At 42.1% G+C, this 25,036-nt stretch overlaps 1 protein-coding gene across 1 annotated transcript in view; it reads left to right on the forward strand.

The window, feature by feature from the left end:
- Positions 1 to 1,783: 1,783 nt before the first annotated feature.
- The window catches only part of ZNF804A (zinc finger protein 804A), a 147,712-nt gene continuing 124,459 nt past the window's right edge, over positions 1,784 to 25,036 (forward strand). The window contains exon 1 of the mRNA XM_039728669.1: positions 1,784 to 2,579. Coding sequence (XP_039584603.1) covers positions 2,469 to 2,579 — 111 coding nt within the window. The 5' untranslated portion in view covers positions 1,784 to 2,468. The remainder of the gene's footprint in view (positions 2,580 to 25,036) is intronic.

Here is a 25,036-nt window from a genome sequence, read left to right on the forward strand (position 1 = left end):
TCTCTGAGAGGCCAGAGAGCAGCTGTACAGCCCTGAAACTTTTAAAACCCCAGAAAGGGCCCAGGTGTGGCTGTAGCAGCTGTGAGCAAATGTGTCAGCAACGTGTCTGTGCAAGGATTTCAGAGAAAAAGGTTCCAGTTCTTGGAGATGGTGGATGTGTGGAGTTTCATTCCCAGGCAGAAGGGTCCTCACATATCAGGAACTTTCGATTTAGAAGGTAGAAAAAATTGTCATAGTCCAAGTTGGAATATATTTATTCCCAGGAAAGAGTTGCCTAATTTTATTTCTTGCATAATTTTATGTCTTTTCTTCTGACATTTTTGAGAGGAAACCACACCCATGATTCTGTCTGAAGGGGAGCCAGGCCTTAAGTGTGCTGTGTTTTTAAATTTATCAGGTATTTATAATATTGACTTGATTTTCACATGGCAACGAACTTGCTGGTTATTTCTAGATGTACACGTACATCCTCATAACCAGAAAAATCGTGTTACTGTGCGTGTACATTATCACCCTCTTTTTTTGGCTGTAACAAGAAGCAGCAAATCCTGATCTCTCACCTGTGGCTCAGCTGTCAAAACTTTCCACTTTTGCCATTTCCGTAATTCATTCCTAAGTACTGGAAATGCTAAAGAATGAGTGACAGCTGTCAAAATTTACTATTCACTGTGTACGATTGGAGGTAATGACAGAATATGTTTATCAGAAGGGGGCACATCTCAAAAAATCTGGGGCTTCCTTCAAGGATGCAAACACGTGAGACAATAATTTCTGCCAGGGAAGTGTTTGTATGTGTCCCCATCCTCAATCTTCTGGCAGTAGCTCATCTGTTTTGGAGGACAAGATGATAGGACACTGCTATTATGCTGCCAGCAGTAAATGCTGACTAAGAGACGTGTTCAGATGTTGCATCATGTTTCTGGGCTTCTTTTCTAAGGTGTTCCTTCTTTTGGCACTGGAAATTCATCCCATCAATCTTGATTTGTACAAAGCAGAATAAAGGTGTAAAGCAGGTTGGAAGATGAGCCAGCTAAGAGTGTTTCACACCTCACATGAGAAAGCTGCAAATCACATAGATCTTATGGGGCAGAAAAGCCCCAACACAACAACAAACCACACTTAAGCATCTTTCTTGTGCACATATTAGACTGTGACAAATTCTGCTCCTGGAAGCCAGCTCCGGTTTGTGTGCTGCAAAAAGAAAGGAACACTTACACTGGTGAAGGAGCAGGGGTATGCTACAGCTGCCTCATGCTGATGTACCTAATGGTTTTTAGTCCAGTTTGCTGGGGGCTTTGTAGAACCGAGCGAGTGCATTATACGGGCGTTGAGGCTGAGGATCGCAGAGCCTGCGCCAGAGCCTGCGAGAAACCATGGTTGTTGTCCTTTTCCTTGCAGACGCCCAAGCCCTGCGAGGCCGGGTGGGCAGAGCCGCCTTCGCCCGCGGCCCCGGGCCGGGAGAACCGTGAGTAACCGGGGGGAGAGGCGGGGGAGCCCCGGGAACGGGGGATGCGGCCCCGCGAGGAGGAGGGATGCGGGCTTCCCGGGAACGGGGGATGCGGCCCCCCAAGGAGGGAGGGATGCGGGCTTCCCGGGAATGGGGGGATGCGGCCCCAAGCGCTTCCCGACGCCGTGACCCAGAAGTTTTGCCAGCCGGCTCCTGATCGGGCAGCTTGCCGGGCGGGATGCGGCGGGGATGGGCTGCGGCGGCCGCGGCCCGGCGAAGGGCGGGATGGAGCTTACCCCGAGCGGGGATGAGAAATGACCGATTTCCCCCAATTAGGTTGTCACGGGCCACAGGAGCCGGGGGTGGCGGCTGATGGAGCCGGGGGAGGGAGCTGCTCCGGCCCGGGCAGGTGGAGGTGCCTGTGAGTTGGGTGTCAGAAATATACCTAACAAAAAAGAAAAGGGCGCGGAGGCTGCTCGGAGGAGGGGGAGGGCGGGAGCGTTGGGCTGGGGGCGTCGCACTCCGGGCATCTCTCCATGCCCACCCCCCCAAATCCCGGAGGAATCACACTCGTCGTCGTCCCCACCCCCGGAAAAAGGAGGGCACACCCCACCTGCGGGGCTCGCTGCGGCTGGGGAGCCGGCTCTGCCCTCTCTCTCCCCCCCGCCCGTCCCCCTTTACCTGCCGCCGGCCCGTCCGCGGCGGGGGCAGCGGGGCGTGGGGCGGTGGGTGGCGGTGGAGGCGGCGTGTGACAGATGTCCTCCTCTGACAGCGCTCGGTACCAGCCCAGTGGCTCCCTGCCATTGGCTCAGTGCAGCCGACCGGCAAGGCTGCTCGCTATAATAGCACTATGCCTGCCAGCGGCGGCGGCAGCTCGCTCGGCTCCGCCGCGGCCGCCCAGCCGCGCATCCTCCTCCTCCTCCCGCGGCCGCGCCGCGCCTGAGGGGCCGCACCCCCGGCCCCCGCCGGCCCTCCCCGCCCAGCCCCGCCGAGCCCGGCCCGAGGAGGCGGCCCCGGCCCCATGGAGTGCTACTACATTGTCATCAGCTCCGCGCATCTCAGCAACGGGCACTTTCGCAACATCAAGGGAGTTTTCCGCGGCCCCCTCAGCAAGAACGGGAACAAAACTCTGGTAATGGCTCCTTCCCTTGCCTTCCCCTTCCTCCCTCTCCTCCCGCGGCTGGCCGCCCCTTTGCCGCCGCGGGGACGCGGTGCCCCGGGGCAGGCGCTGCCGCGTCCCCGCAGAGGCGCGGCTGCGGGCGAGGGGCGGCCCGGGGACCCTGCCGGGCGGGGAGCCGCAGGGCCGGGGCTCCGCAGCCCGGCGGAGCTCGGGGACAGGCGGGCCCCGCACGTCCCCCGGCGCCGGGGCTGTCCCCAAGTGCGGGGACAGCCGCGGGTCCCGCCCGGGGAAGTGCGGGAAGGGAGCCGAAACTTGTGTGTTTGCTTGGCTCTTTTTGGGTAGAGAGATGCGTGTGTTCGAGCGGAGCCTGAGAAACGATCCGCGTTTTGGTTTGGTTTGTTCGCTGCCAAGTTCTTTTTGACGGCAGAACTCGGGGTCTGACAGGACTCGGTGGGTTTGGGCAATTTGGCTTAGATGCTCCGGGAAGCCTGCAGGGGCTGTTCGGGCTCTTTCTGAATTGGTCCTCCATGCTTGGGTATCTTTGCATCTGTTGGCTTTCCTGTGGTTTTGCTGACTCGCTCGAACTCGCCTCGTGCTGTTAGTGAACTTTAATGGAAGAGTGACGATGCAATAGCCTTGGCAATACATTTGCTCTCCTGCCTGCTCAGATAACAGGGATGCAGGATAACACAGGCAGGCTGGGTGAGCTGCATCACAGAACATCTCAATCACGGCACAACACAGCGTGGACAGATGTCTGGAGAGGAGGATGGAGCTGAAAGAGGGGCTTAGCCACGTTGTTGTTTATCTCTCTCTCCCATCACTGCCTTATTCTGAAATCCTCTTTGGAGGAGATGGAGCAGAACTTACTCACCACATTCTTGTTCCCTCGAATGCACGACCTATATTGATGGGGAATTTACTGAAGTACTTAACATTTGCTAGAGTTGGCAAGCTTGCAATTTCTCCCTAAATAAAGAGATTAAAGCAAGTCTGAGCCAAGTCATAAAAATAGTAACTACTACGAGAGAATCTGAGGCAGATTTTTGGACTGTTTCAAATGTGAAGTTCCTGCTTTCACGTTGTAAATCTTTACCATTTTATTTGCTGTGGATTCTGCATATTTTGCTGTCAGGGATTGCGCTCTTGGAATTTTAAACAAGTATTTGTAGTATCCATGAGATGGCAATATGTGTGTAATATTTCACTGTTACAGTTGCAAACCCAAGACCTGCTGCAGAAATATTTGGTATATTTCAAATAATGGCATGATGCATCACCTTCTTCCTACTAAACAATTTCAGTAAAGATGCATTTGGCAGGACTGAGAATACTCTGATGTAACTTTTGGACTGTGTATTGTCTTGCAGTTCATAATGGATTCTGCTTCAACAGCATTTTTTTAGAATATTTTTATTCCCTTGGCAAAAAAAAAAGAAAAAAAAGGCAGCCCTGTATTCCTGTATTCTCCATATTCCTGATTAATTTATTTACTGATAAAATTATTTGTGACCAAATTATGTTGGGAAAGGCTGGTGCTAAATTCAAAGTCAAATAAAAAAAATAATTGTGTGTACTTTGAAGGGCTCATACTCTGGAAAAAAAATGTACTCTGGGAAGAAATTATAACTCAACCCTGCTCTTCAGTGAGACATGTGAGGGGAGACAAGGCAGTGTTGGTGGTGGGACTGCCATGAGAGCCCCTAGCTTAACAGCTTCTGTGTGGGCACTGAGCACTGGCAAAGTTTTTGCTGGGTTGAAAAGGAAGAGTTCTTGGTGTTGGCTCTGTGGACAGCAAAATGAAATCCTTCCCTATGAAATAAATGGTATAGATGCAGACATCAAGGTTCGTGTTTATGTTTGGGCTATTTTTTAATTTATAGGAGGTAAAGATACCAGTAGGTTGTGATACAGGGCATTACTAGCTCAGGCTGGATAGTTCTGAGGTGCTGAAGCACATTTACCTCCATTTCCATGGGAAAATCCGATGTTTCATTGTTTCAGAGGATTGGTAACTTTCACTGTAAACAAGCTTTTCAGACTTGGGAGGATGAAAACATTTGTTAGTGTAAACTAGACTAAGTCTTTAGAAATTCCAGTAAGAACACAGCCTTTTAGTATGCTCTTGCTGTCTTCCATCATAGAATAAGACTGGGAGAAACAGCAATCTGTGAAGCTAAAAATCAGAAATTTTGAAGCTGCTCTGACTCAGACATATCTTCCTATTTGCTGTAAAGCCTTCATTGTCTCTTCATCTGAGCTCCAAGCTTTCTGAAATCATTGCTTCCTCATAAACCAAGGAGAACCTGAAAACAGCCTCCCTTTGTACAGCAGAGAATTGCTTTGGTACAAAACTTATATTTGTTAACTTTTGGTTGTCCTTCAGAGTTCTGCCACCACACTCTGTCTAGAAATAAAAATGATTGTATGTTTCAGTAGAATTCCACATCAAGCAGAAAAGTGCTGGATCTAGTCAGATGATGTTGTGGTTTTGAGGTGATTTTATGTGGTGTATCTTCACACCTGAGCTGGTCAGGTTTTAGGGGAGAAAGCTCCTTGGGTCTTTTCACTACTGTCCCATTCTGGAGTGAACTGATATTGCCCTAAAACTTTTTTTCTTTTTTTCTTTTTTTTTTGCACTGCTCTCCAGGAGAGGTCACTGAGAGATTTTTTTTCCCCTGATTGTTTGTCTCTGTGGGTGATTGTTACGTGTTTGTCCTCTGCCTGTGTCCTGTTTCCCACAGAATTAGTAATTTTAAACTCTATGAAGATTTGGTTCAAAACTCCCAGAATACAGCAGGAAGAAAGAGCTGGTAGGGAACATGGAGCACAAAGCTTTGGCCTTCTATAAAAGCCGCTCAGTGGAGAGCATCAGAGAGTTACTTTTTGGTAGAAAAGATGGAATGACAGTGCTTCTATTGCCTTGGTCTTTCTCTGTCTGTCTTTAATGCCTACTGAGTGTGGGCTTTGAGATGCGGATTTTGGGAGGGGGAGAGAAGTACCTGAGAGGTAAAGATACAAAATAGAAGGACGATGGGGAAGGCCACAGTTCTATTCCTCAAGAGAAGGCATTGGGAAAACCTGAGCTCAGAGAGAGGTGAAAGGCACCAGAGAGAACAAAGGAAAGGCTGGACTTAGGTAACTGAGGAAACAGGTTACTGTAAAAACTGTTAAAATTAAATAAATAAGAAAAAGTTGCTTATAAATGAACCTTTAGTCAGGTGAGGGTGGGAAATAAAGGAATGCGTGTCTACATGCAGTTTGGGTATCTGAGAGCTTGGCCCAGTGCATGTGGTCTCTCCATGCCCACTGGGCAGCTCTTGGGGTATGGATCCCTTACCCAATTGTAATCTTGTCAGGAAATTAATCTGAATAAGGAATTGTGAATAAGGACCCTGTGGAAGAATAGCCTCCAAACTCTTATTAAAAAGTAACTTCAGAAAATGGAGCAGTATGGCTAAAAGAAATTGGTGGTGTTTGTGCTGTCAAATAAGGCTTTATCCTCTCCCTGTGCAGCTTGTATTGCCTGGAATATCCTTCAAACATGCACAGTCTCCTAACAATAGCTAATCTGCCACTGGAGTACTCTGTGGCAGCTCTTTGGAAGGTTTTTTGTTGTTGCTGGAGTACTGTCACCAACTGCCATGTGGTCTTTGTGTGGCAGATGGCAGATGGTTTCTGAACGAGAAACTCAAGACTTACCATGTGGGTCAGAACTGTGCACTGATGTTTCAAATTTCTAGTGCTCTTTCTGCGTTTTCATGCTTTTTGGTGTTTCAATTGATGAGTATGGGCCTGATTGCTTGGCTGTTTCATGTCAGGGTTTGTACCTGGTGGCTATGAAGTTTTCCTAAGGATGTTCTTTTTGGCTGTAGCAGTTTATGAAGTTTTTCCTACAAACTCTTTTTTCCTTATGATCCTGAACTTTTGATGCACTTGCTCTGTTATTTTTTTAGGCCTTTTGTTATTGGTGCCAAATTACAGTAGTCTGTCTTTGTAATTCATCTTCCTTGCTGTGGCTGCTGTCTTGCGGTTTATAATCTCAAAAAGTATTGAAACTTGTATGAAAAAACAGCTTTCTGGAGAGAGAAATCAGTTGTTTGGAGTTGGAAGCACAGGTGATTTTTTAAAATCCTTAAAATGTTCTCCAGGATGTAAACCCCAAACTAGTATTAAGTATTTATCCTGGTTAATATATACAATTTTTGGTTGGTCAGCAAGAGAACTGACTCCTTGGCTTTCTGAGTAGCTGGTATGTGGCTGGTGACTGAGTATCTGCTATTTTACCTTAAGATATTGCACTGGTGTTAAGGGCTTTGTTTCCTTGAGATTTACAGTGGTGGAGGACTGGACATGTGGGGCTCCTTCACGTCTTTTAATTGGACAAATAGATTTTCTCTGGTGGTGATCAGAATGATCAAGGTGCTGTCACTTGGCTGAGGAGGTCAGGAAAAAGCTTAGACCTCTGTGTGGTGTAAATTGCTGCTGTAATTCTAGTTTCAAGTGTCTTGTTGATGCAGATGGAAAGTAGGTAAGATTAGAAGGCCCTGATGAGCAGTTGGTTAAAGGACCAAATACACCAAACACAAGAAACCATTTTTGTGACTAACAGTGACCTCTATATTTGTAGGTTTATACTTTGGTTAAAAGCGTGAGCCCAGGGGTGGAATGGAAACAGTGGTGCCCAGGTCCAAGGGAGGCAGTCACAAGTTATTTAGAACTGGAATCAAACTCTGAACTCGATGCCATGAGTCTTGTGGAGAAGATGATCTCATGAACTTCAGGTGGCTACCATGTACTACAGCTTTGTGCCTCCCAGCCAGCTTGGTTATGACTGCAGGGACATTAATTAATTAATAACGTAATTAATTTGTTTATAACTCCTTTTAGAAGTCCTAGGGCATGCCTCTATTTTTATGAAAACTCCATGGAGTTCAAATACTGTCACACTTGTGCCCTCTGAAAGTGCCATCTGTTGCTCAGCCCGTCTGTTGTCTTTAGCTCTTTTACACTTTGTAGAGTATTTTTGTATTCCCACATCTCCTAAAGTAAATAGGTTGTGGCAGATATAGAAATGTATTTTATGAGGATTTCTATTACAGATATCCATTCCCTACTACAGGAAGAAAGTATTAAACTAAAATATTTCCTGATGAATTACAACAGCAGCTGTAATTCTGCATGATCAGGGTAAATGTCCATTGATTTCAAGCTATCTAGTGCACATATAAAATAAACAATCGTTACCATAGGTTTATTTTAAATACTGGTAAATTGACATCCTGCAGTTCTGTTTGCCATATTGTATATTACCAGTAGCTGGAGGGTAATTTTTCAGTTCTATCTTACACATGCAGAATTTAATAGAACTATTGCAATACATTGTTTTTCATTGTTAATGTTGCAGAATTTGTAGGCTTGAGTTGCTAGGCCAGAGTTGTATTAGTTAAGGGAGAAAAATCACCTGTTACTTCCTTCAGTGGTTATGTTCCCTCTGGATCTGCTAATGTCTTTTTTGACCTAAGTTTGAAACTTGAAAATGTTCACATCTTTTCTGTGAGAGAAGCTGAACAGCCCTAACTCATTAAAATATTAAAGTGGTAAAATAAATTCTGCCTCATTTAATTTTAATAATTAATAAACATTACTTAGATCGTGATTGAAAACCAACCACTCAGAAGGCAGCAGAATAAACTGGAAAAGTTTAAGGAATAATAAAATCATAACTGTGTCCTACTTCTAAAGTCCATTTGTTTGAACTCGGGTTACTTTGTTTATTTGTGTGAGGCTGTCTCTAACAGTTCTGGTTCAAAACATTATCAGCAGGCATGTTTTGGTGAGTTAACAGGAAACTTTCATAATTTAAGTGCATTTCCAGAGCAATTCAGAGAGGCCTCAAGCCTCGTGCAGTGAGATACAGCATTCCTGTGTCCATCAGTCTCTGTGTGACTCCATCATCTGGTCCAAAAAATAGCAGGAGCTGGAGTCCAGCATGCAGCAGATTTAAATTGGGGCAGCTTCTGCTTCAGAGCTATTACTGAGCAGGCTTTTGTACTGTAAAAGCTTATTAAATGCATGGTAAGCTTCAAACACATCGGTGTTCTGTTGAATGTAATTAGACTATTACCATGGTTAAATTAGTACACTTGTTTAGTTTTTTCAGATCGAGGCCTTAAAGAATAAGTCTGAGGAGAGCCTTTGCCTTGAATATTTTCTGATGCAAATATCCGTAGCAATCTCTGAGCTCCGAGATACACAACGTTAATTTTAACGCGTTGCTCGCACTTGGAGAATGGTGTTGCTAACATGTTGTTTACCGTGGTGCTAACTGGAAAACAGCAAGTTGGCTCCTGCATTTTCAAAACCACAGGTTTTTTTTGTTTTTTTGAAGTCTTTAAACTAATTAGACTTTTCCAAGGTGCAGATTGCAATCCTAAAATTCTTGGCTTTCCTGTGGGCTCTGGGAAAATGCAGATTTCCTGGCCTTCCCATCAGCAGGTATTCACAGTTGAAAAAAGGAGTTAACTTTGAGTTGTGGATCTAGAGGACACTGAGTGGTGAGTCGCCTCTAAGTTGAGCACAGTGGGGCTTTCTGTAGGACTTGACTAAGTCAAGATCTCTGATGCCCCTAACTGGTGACATTGCAATATTTCCTTTTCTGAATGGCATTCAGACAATGTCAACAGGAACAATTATTGTCTGCAAAAATCAAAGCCCTTGAACAAATGCATCTTAAAATGTAGGAAGGGATAAGCTTGGAGAATCCCACAGAATCAATACAGAACATTTTCTGTGATTTAATATCTTAATGCAGTTAATAATTATTTATATGACAGATATTTTAATGCTGCCTGGTGGTAGTGGTGAGTTGATTTTTTTTTTGTTTGCTCACTTGTGATTCAATTGTAAACATGGGAGAAGAGGGAGTGAGCCTTCCTAATTTGGCTACATCTGGCCAGTCCCTTAAAAACAAATGCTCATCAGACCCTTCTATTTTTCCACACATTTTTGGGGTGAGAACAAATGCTTTTCCCCCAGCATTCTTGAGAGACTGTTATATGATGAGCTGTGACTTACTGTTGTTTAAAAAGCCCCAAAGTAAACAAAACAACATTTACTCACAAGGAGGCACAATATTTGTCATGTTTAACCTTGTTTGTTCAATGGAGATAAGAAACTGTCTGAGACATCAGGAACCAGGAGATTTTAACTCATGATGTAATTAATTTATTTTGTTAAAATAGGTTTACAGTTCCTTTCCTCTGAGGACTGGCCAAGGCAGGGGTACAGATGGGGCAGAGGGGTTTTTTTTCTCCCTTGGCAGAGGATGTTTGTTCTGAACACTGAGTTACGTGTGAGCATGAATTTCTGTGGGAACTATTTTTTATTTTAAATTAATTCAGAGAGTAAATGTCCAAATATTTTTCATATGGCATTCTAAATGGGTGGTAGTTATACAGATAGAATCTACATTTCCTTTCTTACACCACTTTCTTCATAGCTGTAAGAGCAAATCCAAAAATAATGCCTGGAGAGTGATCTCCATATCTCCCACCTGGCATTGCTTCCCTGATTGCTTGTGATAAAGAGCAGGTTTGGTGTTAAAATTCTGCAAGTGGCTTGGAGAATGTTGAGAATTGGTTTGAGGAACTGAGAGGTTATTTTTTTTTGTTTGTTTATGTTTAGATGCTCATCAACATTCTTGGTTTGTACCAGCGACTTAGGACTCGTCAGGCTTTGTGTCTGACTGTGGTGATTTGCATTTCTTAAATTATTTTTTTACGTGTGTGAAAATGATATTTTTAGAGAGGCTTCTTTCCCCAAATAGCAAGTGATCAGGCTACCTCCTCTGGGACCCAGCTGAACTCAAATATTCATGTTGCAAGATTTCTCACAGCCAGCATATAGCTGGATTGCCTACATTGGCCAAGGCTTGGTCAGATTTTCTTTCAAACTTAGCACTGCACAATATCTGTTAGAATTTGCCTCTTTGCCTTATAGAAATGAGTTTCTGGAGTTAGGAAAGGAGCTTCCTTTCCATCTAACTGGTAGCACATGGGACAAATCAGTATAGGTGTCCCTCCCCATGGCAGTAGGGTTGGAACTAAATGATCTTTGGGTCCATTCCAGCCCACCCTGTTCCAGATTCTGTGATCTGACACCTGTGAGACTATAACTGGGACTGGGACAGTATTTTCTATGTGTAGGGTGCCCATGAAGTTTGTGGATTGGTTTTTTTAACTTTATAAATACATCTTGATTTACATGGCAGGATACAACTGTTCAAATAGCTGCAATTTCTAAGTATTTAATTTCTGCTGCAGCTGGTTTTCTGACAGGAAACCACAATACCCATTACAGAATATCAGCTACCTCTTCATCAAATGGATTTTGATAAAATATCTGGAGTTAAAACTTGGGGCACACTTGGGTCTGTAAGGAATTATGATGCATAGGGGTTCTGCCCAAGCAATCCATTAAACAACCTGACCCTAAGTTTATAAAGCAAAGGCAAAATGCCTTTTTTTTTTTTTTTAACTAGTCATCATTGAAATGTATAATTATTTAGTGAAGTTTGCCTAAAGATGTGTAATTGCATAGAATCTTTTGTCTTCCTCTTTTGGAAACAGTTGGCTTTATCATGAGAGAGCATAACAAAGACAAGATATCCTCATACTTTGCCAGTCCCTAAACTTGCGTGCCTGGTCTTAGTTCTGAGCCTGTTTAGATGAGTGTTGAATCCTCATCTGGGCTGGTTTCTGAATTTAAACAAAAAGGGCAAAGTAAAGAAGTGGTATAAATGTCTTTATACGAGAAGTCTTGGGCTTCTTATACACTTGCAGCATAGTACACTGTGGGTGTAGTCTGCATTTTTGTGTTTTTTTTAAAAGTGTTCTATTTTTACAAAATATTTTGTAAAAAAAAAAAGTTTTCAGGTTTGCTGAAAACTGAGACTCGTTTTTTTTTAAGTATTCTATTTTTACAAAATACTCTATTTTGTAAAAAAAAAAAAAGTTTTCAGGTTTGCTGAAAACTGAGACTCGGGAAACTTAATTGCATAAAGAACATTATGCTCTTCTACATGAGTAGTAAACAACTGTTACTACAAATAAAACAAGGTTGTTAGTAGCCTTTTTTTAAAGCAAAATACCTTTTATGCTGCTAGTTTACAAAACGTTCTTAAAATATAGTTAATGCTTCAGGACACTCTGAGGGTGGCAGTGGAATAAACTGCTGAACAAATGGATTTTCTGGCTTCTTTGCATTGATATTTCTAATAGCAATGCTAATTTTTTTCTGATAGTTTTATGGAAATATTTCATGAGGGAGAAAAATCAAGATAATATTTGCTTGTCCTTCTGCTGTGCAAATGAGCCGGTAAATCATCTGACACCTGTTTGTTTGGCAAATAAGTGAATTTGCATGAACTAGCAGGTGGAATTAAGGATCAGAAGGAGATGAAAGCAGTTTTAAAGGATTACTTCCAAAGGTTTGTGGAGTTGTAGCCTGTTGTATTTACTAATGCTGAGCAGAGGGAAAAGCTTCCCACCAGCAGGATGTCAGAGATATTTGAGGTTTTCTTTATGAAACACCTCGGAGTGCTCGTGGGTATGAAAGTGTCATGGCAATGTAATTAGAAAAGTCCAGCAAAACCTGGTGGCTGCACCACCAACTCCCCGTGGTGCCCAGACTGGACCTGCTTTATAAGGAATGGAGAACTAAAGAAGGAAAAGTGCAGCTTTTTTCCCAGTGAAAGGAAACGGCAGAGAGCTGTGTGAAGGAAACCAAAACAGCCAAGGTGTTTAACAGAGAGAAGGTGTAGAGTCACCAAGTGGTAACACATCATTAGTGAATAACATCGTGGTAGAACTGGAGAAAACCAGGACAAAGGCTTGCCTGTCCTTGTCACAGCAGTGGCACTGTCTCTGTTGCTTGTTCAGGTACTTGTGCTGGGAAATCAGGCTTGGGGAATTTTTGGTCAGTCAGGCTTGTCCTGGAGGTATGTGATAGGAGGCAACAAGTTCAAGTTAAGAGACAGAAAATCCTGATCAGATACAAGGGAAAAAAAGTAAAATTGAGGGTGGTCAAGCACTGGAAGGAGAGACTGTGACATGTCCATCCTTGCAGATGCCCAAAACTCGACTGAGCAGCGTTAATTTAATTGACTGTGCTTTTAAGCCAAGTGTAGGACCAAATATCTCTCCTTCCTCAGTCATGGTTACAATTTCACATTAGATCTGTAGAAGAGTAGCTTTTAATTGAATCCTCTGTGGTGAGGTTCCTTGCAGAGTGCCCTGCTGTGCCCTGCTCCCAACCTTTTGGGACTCCTGGGTGCTCCTGGTTCCCTCATCCCAGACGACATCCAGCTGGCAGGAGCAGTGCCTGCACTGACGTCCTCTGGGGAGCTCCTGATCCGTCAGAGGTCTGAGACACAGGGCTTGTTTCAGCTCTGAGGAACAAATAAATCAAATGCAACTCTTAAATCTACTTAGGCTTCTTTTGCAGGGATTCCCGAGCTGAGTCATGCGATTCGTAGTCAATGACCCAACTTGTAATTAAGAAAGATGATAGACTCGGAACTTCTCCAAAACTAATTCATATTTAGCTCTCACTCTCCACAAATCGTGTGCGTTATCAGCAGTATTTTATTGATTGTACTTTTTCATATTGAAAATTACTGGAGTATATAACCTTAATTTTGGGAAGGCTTTTAAAAGGTACTCAGGAACAAAACTGACATAGAAATTGAATTGTTGTCATTGGAACAGCTTTATGCAGAGGCAAGGCAAACTCAAGCCAAGCATTCTATGCTGCAGTCCTTCATTACAGATTGTTCTATAGAGGGGAAAAATGAAACAATCAACCTTATCTTGTTCAGCACACAGAGCTCTTGCACTGTGGGATGGGCAGTGTATACTTCCACAGTTTGAGTATTTCCAGGAAATTGTTTGGATATTTTGCATCTTTTCACACAGTGGGTGTGGTGTGCTTATGGTTTTGATATATTTATATACTTAGTTCACATTACATATTTATATTTCAGTATGTTTTTTTATTATCATACATATATAGTAAGTGACATTCACATTCTCAGAACATGATTCTTTTGCCCAGGGTTTTTCTCCTGGGAAGCTGAAAGGTGGAGAGAGGCCTCAGAGAAAAGAGAACCATTTCTTATATGATTTGCTTCTCCTGTGCTCATGTGGAATGTGTTTGGAGATTATTTACCCAAGGTGATTGTTTCATTGGATTCTGCTGTGAGTTGTTTTGACTCATTGGCCAATTAGGGCCAAGCTGTGTCGGGACTCTGGAAAGAGTCACCAGTTTTCATTATTATCTTAGCATCCAGTAAGTACCTTTTCTGTATTCTTTAGTATAGTATGGTATTCTTTAATATAATATAGTATCATAAAGTAATAAATCAGCCTTCTGATGAGATGGAGTTGGATGTATCCTTTCTCCCCCTCGTCGGGGCTGCCTTGCTTTGCTATAACAATATTGTTCATGTATAATCTATATTCAAGCCCGTTGTTTAACACAGTGGTGTGGCGTCATGCTCATTTCCTATAGCTCTTGATTGGCCTAGAGGAAACATGATCCTGAAGGAAGGAAGTGCCAAAGTTCTTTATGAGTGGCTGAAACTCTCTTTTCTGTAAGAGGGGCCTTGTTGATTCCAAGAATCTCTACTCAGCTGACTGAAGCTGAGCAGAGGAGAAGTTCCCATAGAGAAAAACCTTGGAGAAGTTTCCACAGAGCAAATCAGTGCATGTGAGGATTATGGATGTTCTCCCTCATCCCCATCATAGGCAGCAGAAATTTGGAGCTTACTTTGAAATGCCCTGGTCGCTGCAGGCCAGCTAATGCTGTGTTGTAGCCATAAGATGAATGTTGGATTTATTTTCAAACCAGTTAGTAGAGTAACTAGAGCCATGTATAATCACCTTTTTAAAAAAACCCAACGTGTCAGAAGTTTTATGCATAGTAAATGTGAAAGCTACAATATGGAATGAATTATCAAATGGCTCAAGTTCAGTGTCTCTTTGGAAGCTACGGCGGGGGGTGTGCAGAGGAAATTGCATTTGTATTTTACACCTGACAAATTGAATTACAGCAACAAATCTGTATCATTACAATTCAGAGACCAGGATTTCTTCTTGGAGCTGGCTAATTAGAAGCAGAACTATACTTGAAGGTTCAAATTGGATTCTTAGAAAGAGTCCTTTACATGAATATGACCTATACAGAAATCAGTGTTTTCATCTCTTCTATTTTAAGAATTTTGAATCATAATGTAAAGTGACTCATCCATTATTTCCTCATCTCTTCATCAGCAAGACGCACAAGAAATTATTCCTTTGATTGTTTCTCTGCAAATGGGAAATCTTTAGTTTCTTCTCTTTTCAGCAGGCATTCATAAATCCAATTAACATTAATGAGTCTCACATGTGTGCATCAAGAGGGAAACAAATGGACCCTTTGTCTCTCCGAGTATGTGTTTAACTGCAGAAAATGAAATGAAGAAAAAGCTTTTGGTTAATAATGGGTTACAAAGTCAGTAGCTCCTGTCTCATTTTGCAGTAGCTAACACATTCCCCTGGTTCTCTCTCCCCTGTCAAGGGTCCTTGTAGGAGCTGTAAATGCAGGATGAGCAGTGCTGTTGGTGAGGTGGAGAGAGCTATTATTACCTCCAGTTCTAAGATTAATTACTAATAGGTCATGTTTTCAACGGAATGGCAGGATTGCAGTTGGGTTAATGTGACTGTGCTTCTGTCTCATGACATAACTCCATGGGAACAGAGGTAGAAAAAGTAAAAAATATTAATAGCTCAGTGACCTATAAAGAAGAAATACTTAGTGCCCTTCTTTAGAGGTTCTGTTGTCTCTCTGAAGAACAGGATTGATGTTGCAAGAAGTTAGTGACATTTTGTGTTACTCAGCAACATTTCTTGTTTACTTATGGGCACTCTTATAGCAGCTACGACTTTCCCAATGACACAGGAGGTCTTGATCAAGCTCAGTGCTGTTAGCAAGTGAATGGGGTCTTAGTAAATTAAATACTGCCTCTAGGAAAGCATCTGCTCCTGTTGCTGGCAAAACAGTCTGAACACAGGGCATTTTGCTTAATTTAATTTGTTGCAAATTAGCACCAATATTTGATTACTGATTTGGGTATTGGGGTTGGGAAAGAAGACTCCAGTCAAGGAAATGTTCCCTTGAATTTGGCAGTGCTGAAGCTTGGGGGGGGTGGGGGTGGGTGGTTCACAGCAGTGCCACAACCCACCAGAAGTCCCACTAAGGTCCTCCCACAGTTCCCCACCACCCAAACCTGCTGTGTGTCCCCAGAAGACAGTCACAGCTGACATGTGAACAGGCTCCGAGGAGCTCAGTGTGGTATAAATACACTGAAACCATATGGTCTATCAGAATCATAACATCGCTTCAGAGGTTTAGAAATAGTGTGTTTATTAGCTGTAATCATTTCAGAATTTTCATTGAAGTGAATAGCTGTAAGTACTCAATATGGTTGTATTTCCATACAAAGCTTTCTGCAGTTTGGTTTGGAATGGAAGTCACCATCATTCACCCAAAAAGAGAAGAGTGAAAGGCTCTTTGGGTATCCCCTGTGTCTGACAGCCAGTAGGATCATGATTGTGCTTTGACAGAGCTATAGACTGTGACTGACTCCATATAAGATGATCTAATGTGTACATCTATATCAGATGTTCTGTGCTCTAAAATAACTGTTGTTGCACTTTTCTGCCATTAAGAATTTCCTGAAACTATTACTACTTTGCAACTGTGCTTCCTTTGTGTTATTTGAAATGAAGCCCATTTTGTCCTGACTAATTGCTGTCTCCTCGATGGCTACATCTTTCAGATATTTGTAAGCTGTAAGAATCCTCATTACTTGCACCTTTTCCAAGCTTGGCATGCTTAGTTGTTTTCCTTTCTTCATAGATCAGTTCCTCTAGTTTTGATGATGGTGTGGCTTTTGTTTGAACTCGCTCCAGCATTTCAACATAAATCTATCAAAATGCCTCCCAGCAGCCTGTTTAAAAGGTGAAATTAGAAGAATTCCATGGATGTTGCCTGTGTTTCCTTGATGTGTACCTACCTGGGGGTGGCTGTGCAGCCTCCTTTATTGTGGCATGTGTTTGTTCTATACATAGTCTCACTAGCATCACTGGGACCACTCACTTCATTCTATTCTTATCATTTCCCTGTCCCTCCTCCACTCCTCAGATTCCTTGTCACAAATGCTGTGTTTGGCTGTGGGTAGAGCTTTTAATTTCCTGGACTCTCTGCTTGTGCTGTGACTTCTTTGTTGCCTTTAAAGCATCCATTAGAATTTTCAACTTTTCAAGAAGGTGCTTTGATAAATTCTGGGTTAAAGCACTTGTAAGATAGGCTTGTTTGTATTTTGTAAGAATAATGTGATCCTTGTCGGGAGCTGACAGATTTATTTCCTTCTGCACTATTAATTGCTCTAAGTTCTGTATGTATGTGGATATATTTGTTCTTTTTCTAGTGACAGAAGAGAATTAAACATGAATTACTTCTACACAGAGACATAAGTTTTATTTCTGACCTCTTTGTCTTTTAATCTTTGTCTTCTTTTCCCCTGGTGTGTTTTTTTTCTCTGTCTGTGGAAAATCTCCCTGGCTTGGTGAGCATTTTGTGTTGTCCTGCCTGGTGCAAACCTCGCTGTAGTTGTTCCATTCATTTTGTAGCACAGCACTTTGCCCCCCAGTCAACTTTAGCTGACTTTCCTTGGGTGACTTTTTGGGGATGATCTCAATCCACTGAAGGTTTCATTTTTGGGGAGAAAAAACACACTCAAATTTGCTACTTTCATGGCAAATATTTATAAATAGATGCATTTTGTTGAACTTAGATCTCACTGTTGATTCTCATGCAGTTGTACAGTTTAATTTTCTCAATTTTGCCACCCTGACTAGATTGTCATTCTCATCACTTACCTTTTGCAGCCATCATTTCTTCATAGACTGAGTTTTTAAAATGACAGAAATTGAATGAAGTTGAGCTTCACAGCAGACGATGCTAGTCACCCTGAATGCATTTTTACTTAAAAAAAAAATACGAGAGCAGTCAAGACGTGTGGTTATTTAATCTGAAGAAGCATCTTGCTTTTTCAACATCCATTTCCCAGGGATGCTGTAGACTGCCAGGCTGCAGAAAATACACATTATTGTCAACTTTTTCATAACAGAATTAGCTCCTACATCTGCCTGTTCTTTCACCCTTCTGGCTGCAGGGGAGCACAGGACATAATTCACTGTGATTTTGTGTTGCTCTGCTTTGGGGTGACCCTTCTGTTTTCTTCTGTCCCCCTTTCTCTGTGCTGGGGGTGAGGTCCACAGTGCTTTCACCCTGGCTGAAATGCCAAGCTTGGCCATGAAAGGAGGGAAAGGAAACATCATAAAACCTTAAAAGGCAGTGCTGATGAGTTGTTCTGCATACCTGAAGAGTAAAAAATGAAATAAAATCCTGGGGTACCAAGATTGCCTGGTGGGTGATCATTTTTATGACAGAGCTCTGTATTTGAGAGGTACTTGGAAGAAAATAAACAGATCTAGTCATTACTTTCCTTGAAGTCACTGAACACTTGTTTTAAGGGGAAAAAAAAAAAGTTAAACTTTAGTATTTTATGTTTCTTGCTGCTTTATTTCCATTTGCAACTGTGCTTCCTTTGTGTTATTTGAAATGAAGCCCATTTTGTCCCAACTAAATCTCCCATTTTTGTTCCATTTCTTTCACATCTATGATTTGGAGGACTGTGGGCTGCCTATTACTGTGCTACTTGTAATTGAGAAGATGATTTGTTAAATTCAGTTCTGTTATGGACCCTGTACTTCTTTATTTCTCTCTGCTTTTCCATATTTTTGCTTTCTGCCCATTCCTCCCTTATGTTTGCCTTTTTTTTTTTTTCTTAAATTTTTTGAGTTTCATACCATTTCGTATCCCAGATCTTTCCAAGCTATTTTTCAAATCTGGGTGCCATTTTAGAAGTAGATTAACTGCCTTTGCTCAGTCTGAAAATGATAATTCCATCTCTGAGCCTTTGTTTTGACATTTATGGTTTTTTGTCAGAAGTAAAGAAGTGTTTTTGATTATGTTGTAAGAATAAGGTGTCTAATACAGTCTTAATTGCTTTGCTTGTTACTTTGTTAGACCTGGTACAGATTTAATGATACCATTGCAGCTGGCATTTAGCTGATTGGAAAAACATGACAATTTTTGTATTTAAGAGTTGCAAATGAGAGAATGATAAAACTTGTTTATGCTACTCTTATTTTGTTGTTTGTCATACTCCCCATTTGTTCTTATATTCTCGTTGGACAAGCAGGGTGTGATAGCATGGTAGCAAAAATGCCTCTTCTAGAATTTTCTTGCAGTCATTTTTTTTTTCCTGGAAAAGGATATAATTGCAAAATTTAAGTCTGTTGTTTCAAGCTGCTCTTCCTCATGATGGTGAACACTTCACCTGATTGGAATTCACTTTCAGGTCTGTAAGATAAAGACCTGAGCTTTTGTTCCCAACGCAAAGATGCAACGAAGTTACGAAAAAGTGATTTTGAAGAAATGAGAGAGGATGAGGAAGCAAAGCAGGACTTGGCTGGTAACAGAGAGTATGGATTGCTTCAGTTGCACTGCCAGGAATGCAGAGGTGGATCCCGTGGCTGGTAGCTGGAAGAGGGCAGTGTCCATGCTGGAGGGAAACATGGACTCTTCAGAGCAGTCTGTGACTCTCTGGCCATTGCTTGAACAGATCTCAAGGAGCTGTGGCAGGATGTAGCTTTGATGAAGTAAGTTGGGAATTGCTCCTTGTGAGCTACAAAAAGTCAGAAAATGAAGGAGTTGCTTTAAAGTATCTACTGAAAATTTAAAATGGATTAAACTTCGTGCTTTCTGGAAGGCACAGAGGAAAAACAAGATTGTGAAACTTTGGACCCTTCCTGTCAAATCTCATTAAAGCTTTCTTGATCAGTGTCCCTTTGCTTTTTCCAGCTTGTCTCCCACAAGGACAGGATGTCCAGATGGCAGTGACCATCCAGTACTCTAATCAACATTTATGTGTGGTAATTCTGTACTCCGGGTGTGCACACACTCAGGTGTTGCTGTCCTGTGCTTGGAGAATGGTCAGCTCTGAGCAGTCTGTGTACTCCATTCATCAAGCTGATGTTGGAGTGTGTAGAAAAGCTAAATGGCTGGAAAGCAGCTGCCTTGTTCAAAAAAGCCACTTAGTGAGACATTTACTAAGGAAGTAACATCTTGGAAAATATTTAGTGCCACTTGAAAGAGCATTTCTTTATGAAATATTTAGGAAACAGCTTCTTTGAGGGGGAAATCTAGCAGTTTTTGTGCAGTAATGTTCCTGTCTTTTAATGTTGCAATCACTCAGCTGATAGGAAGAACATCTCTTCATTACTTAATACTTAGATTCACTTACCACCTATAAATACAGTTTGTACTGGAATAGATAAATTGTTTAGAAGTGTCAGATATCAGAAGAGAACTGGTTTCCTTACACTGTATTAAGTGTTAGATTACTAGTTGAGCATGTCCAAACTGCTAGACAGGCAGGGATCATGGGCCTTTCTAGCACTTGAACACAGCACTCCTGACTGTCTTCATGTAACAAAAAGGTGGATTTTTGGAAAAATTCATGTTTATGTAGTGCACATTTTTTCCTGCTTAAGCTGCATTAAATGCCAATTTTCACTATTTTATATATATATTTAATTAATACAGTGGCTTTTCTGTTTCCTTTAACATTGCCTGCATGTAAATTTAATTAATCCCCTCATAAATTCATACATGCACTCAATCCTGTAACATGCAAGCTTTTGTTGTTGGTCTTGCAAACACTTCTTTAGCATCAAACTTAAGTGTTTTGTTTTGAGACCAAGACATGTACCAACCATTCCCATCTCATCCTTCCTAAAGCCAAGTGTCTGTTTCACTCATTTTCAGTGTTTGTAACCACATATTACAAGTTGTCAGTAAGTGACAGCTTTTAAAATACGGTTCTGTCTTGCTTTTCCAGTAATAAAATGCACTGTAAATGAGATTTCTTGTACGGTCTGCTCTAACTGGGCAGTGGTGAGTGAGTCACATCCTTATCAGGATGTTAGTACTTAATGTATATTTATATATATATCTGCCTTTTGATACTTTAGGTGTATCTGAGCCAAAGTTTTGCTCCAGTTTCTACCTACGTGGCCTTCCCTGATCTGTGCCAGTGCTTGGGAGTCAGAAGAGAGATCCTGCTGCCTCCTCTGCCAGTAATTGGTGAATGTTTAAGTCAATTGTGGGGGTGTAGGAGTGACCCCACTGCCTTGACTTAGCAGTGTTACCCTGTCTTTTCTGAGTACACTTTTAGCCTGAGAAGTGATGTGCAGCTGGATCCAGCTGTGCTTGCTTTCCTCCTCAGCCAGGATGGTGGGAATGGCCTTGCTTTGCCTCCAGCTCAGGGCAGGCACGAGGACAGCTCATGTGTGTAACCTCCTGAGCTGCAGGAGCTGCCCTGATGTGGCTCAAATGATGTAGAATTATTTTTGCCAGTGCCTGTATTTATAATTTATTTCAGAGAGAGGCTGCAGTTTGGAAGTGAAGGACCTTTCCCCCTTTGGCACACGTTGGTGTGATTTGTGCTGTCTTAGGGGAACTGGATAGAATTAAACTGCTCTCTGTGATTCTACCCAAGTGTAAGTTAAGCCACCAGCAAAGATCCAGACCAATGGCTGCCCTTTGGATAGCTTTGGAACATGTGTGTTGGGTGTAGGAAATTGGAATGAACCTAATTTGCAGTCAGGTCCCTGATCTGCTTATGGTACTTGTTTATTTACAAGAGCTGCATCAAGCTAGAGATCCATCCTCTTGTGCAGTTTCTTTATGATGTAGATGTGGCCATATGTCTGCATATAATGTAGGCTGAGCTATTTCCAGAATCAGAATTTTACTCTGTAAGATGAAAGTGCAATTAGATATTATGCCTATAATAGTTATACTGTTTCCTTTGCAGTGTATCAGGTGATAAAGCAAGACACAATTAAAACATCTAACACTTTTTATTATGTGCTTCCACGCAAACATTCCCTTTTGCAGGGATGTACACAAAGCACACATAATTTCTTCCCTGTGTTGTTGGCAGTGTCTGTTTTAGCAAGTAAGGAGGCACAAGAGAAGCAGGACTGTAGAGAAGAGCAGCAAACCCCCCGTGTGTGTGCAGTGATGGGCCTGAGGGCATTTCCATCCTGCTGGCTCTGATCTGCTCCAGGGGGCTGAGAGGCCAGCAGCAGGTGTAATGTGCTAGGCAAGTCCTGCAGAGCATCCTCCAGTGTCACTGGTGTGCTCCAGGACCTCTGCATGCTGTGGAGAATGAGAACAGGTGGCATGGAAAATAAAGCACTAATGCAGACACATCTGCTCGTGTGCTCACTTCTGCCAAACAGCCTTTTCTAGAAGCAGGTTTTTTTCTTTCAGGTGAGCGATGAAAGTATGGGACAGGTGATGGTATGAAAGCCTGTAATGTCTTTATTAATTTATATTTGCAGTTGGGCTTGCTTTTTCTCCACTAGAATATTCATGTGTTCTTTGAAATTAATTGGTCTGCTCGTCATTAAAACCAGTGGGGATCTCATTTAAGTAAACACCCAAGAATTAAGCTTGCTAGGAAAGTTCAAGCTGTTCCAAGCATTTGAGAGCAGAATCAGTGCTGTGCCTGCCTGGTTTTGTTCCCCTTGGACTGTGTCTTTCTGGCTTTATTTGGGGGTAATTGCATAAACAGGAAGAACTACACCTTCACTATCCATCCCTGCAGTCTCCAGATCCTCTCTTAGTGATTGCATCTCTAAGTAGTTTATCCTTTCCACTTCACTTTATTGAGCTGGGTTCACAGAAGAAACCTTGTGATTTTCACACTGCATATGTTTAATTCCTAATCTCTTTCCATTTAGGATTGTATAAACCAGGTCAGAAAAACAAGGCACAATCTTTAGAAATGTTATTTTAGGATAGTTAAGCCCTTAATGCTGTTCCATCTGACACTAGGCAGAATTCATTGTGGAAGTTCAGCAATTAAGTCAAATCACACGCTGTGCTTCAGGGCTGGGAGAGGAGCTTGGCACCAGCAGAGCAGAGCTGCCCTCTTGCATTTCCTTAGCAGTTGTTCCCCCATCACTGAGTCAAAATAACTCTGTGCCTCTGTCCAGCCTTCTCTAATCACCTCCCTGGGAGCCAGGCATCTGCAACAGCACGGGGAGAAGATGGACTTGGTTTAAGGATTTAAAAATGAATAAATAAATCCAAGGTTCCTCTGCTCTGTGACTCAGACAGAAGCTCTGGTGGACACTGTGGGATGTCTGAAGGGTCTGACTGCTCTCACTGTGTCCTGTGCAGATGGACCAAGGCCAGGGTTTCTCCTGGCTGCAGACTCCTTGTGTGGCCAGAGCAATGAGTGTTACTGCTCCTGATCTATGTTCTTGTTCCAGAGTCTCCTCCTCACTTTGCCAACCTGAGCAGCAAAGGTGTTTCATCAAAGTTGGTGACCAAATGCCTGTTGACTTTAAAGCTCAGGCTCCTTCCTCTTAATGTTGACTGTTTGTGTGAGACTTTTTTCCCTGATTATGTAAAATCTGTGCAAATGTTTGCTTTAGATGATGAAATGTGTACAACATGAACTTCTGGGACATTACTACTCGCTATTGCTGCAGCAAAATGCTGAGATATGAATAAAAGGCTGCAGTAATTGTTAGAATATTGATGATTTAGTGCATTAAGAGACTTATATTTGTGAAATTAAGGAAGAAAATATGTCTGTAGGCTCCTGACTTTTTCAGAGAAAACCAGTAAGTGGCCAAGCATAGTTTGTGTATGAAAGCATTTTACAGAGTTTAAAATACAGCATTTTCCTGTTGAATGCAGTACGAGTTACTTGTACATATTTTGAATTACAAGGTAGCAAGGTTGTTTTTCCTGTTGTTGCTGATGTACAACCTGGGCTGGCAGCTCCCCTTAACAACCAGACATAACAGCCCTAAATGGGGTGGCTGTTACCTGCCTGTGCCGGCTCCTTCTGTTCAGCTGGCTTTTTGCCCACCTAGAAATTACTCAATAAAAATTGGGTAAAATATATGAGCCTGGAGTGATCTTTATAAAATCCCTCCTCAAGTACCTTCATTGTTTTACCTGCAGCATTTCCCATTGTTCACTGGATCACTAATGTTATCTGTGAAGTTAAAGTTGGGGGAAAAAAAATTACTGGCTTTTATCAGTCATAAAGAAGCGGATCAACCTTATTTTCTAATAGATGTATAAGGTGAAAGAATAATACACAAATTCTGATATGAACTTGAAGTTTAATAGTGGAATAGTTAGAAACAGTAATTTAGGAACCAATAATGTTGATAGAAGGGGGGAAATGTTGAGTTATGAGAATGAGCAAGACCTGAAATTACAGCTCCAGTGACATTCTTTTAAAAGAAAAACCAAACCGAATCCAAACAACTCTTAATTTGCTTTGGCTTTAGTAAATATTGTGTGGGTTGTAAGTGCACACATCTAGTGAAAAGCTGTCTGTAATGGTGTATATTTCAGAATATTTTAGTAAAAGTGTCACCACTGTGACTATTTGCTGCCACTTGTCATAGGTGTCCTGAAAACCTGGGGTTTGGTGGCTTTTGTTGTTTGGCTGGATTTTTTTTTGGTGTTTTTTTGTTTCACTGTTTGTTTTTTTTGTTGTTGTTTTTGGGTTTTTTTATTGTGTTCTGTTTCTAGCTGTAGATTTTGATGGAGAAAGACTTGTGCCTGGGCTCAGTTTTTCCAGGTGCATCTGAGGAAGATAGGTTGGCTCTGACTCAAAGCGAGCATAAGGACAGGAGCAGTTCAGCACAGCTGGGTGCAGGAGTGGGGAGCCAAAGCCTGGAAATAGCCCTTGGCCATGTCCTGGCAGGCAGGAGCGTGAATCTGATGACTCCCAGGCAGGGTGGGAGGGTGCTGCAGTGTCTTTGTTGCACGACATTGGAGAAACCTTGAGCTGATCTCATTTTCTTTGCCAAAAAGTGGTTTATTAAAAGCACTTTTGTGTTGCAGCTTCTTGCGATTCCAATAGAAAAGTCCTGTAATTGAAGTGAAGCTACTTTGGTCTGTATCCTGAATGCATCTGTTTGATACTGTTTGAAAAAAAAATGGGGGGAGAGGGAAGAAGTGTTAGAGATGGTAATTGGAGAAAAACTAATTAAATGCACTGCTTTGTATTTTTTATGATCTCACTTTGGAAAAAACGTATATTTAATACTTTTCACTACTTCCCTCTTCTCTCGTGGTCTCCTCTATTTCATTTCAAAGATGCAAGTGTTTTATGAGAGAAGATTCTAAAATATTTTTTCAATGCTTTGAGATAATTCTAAATATTAATCTTTTCTACCAGTTGACTGGACTCTAAT

The sequence above is a fragment of the Passer montanus genome, unplaced genomic scaffold (assembly GCF_014805655.1).
Source record: "Passer montanus isolate IOZ18808 unplaced genomic scaffold, ASM1480565v1 scaffold66, whole genome shotgun sequence".
NCBI lineage: Eukaryota > Metazoa > Chordata > Aves > Passeriformes > Passeridae > Passer > Passer montanus.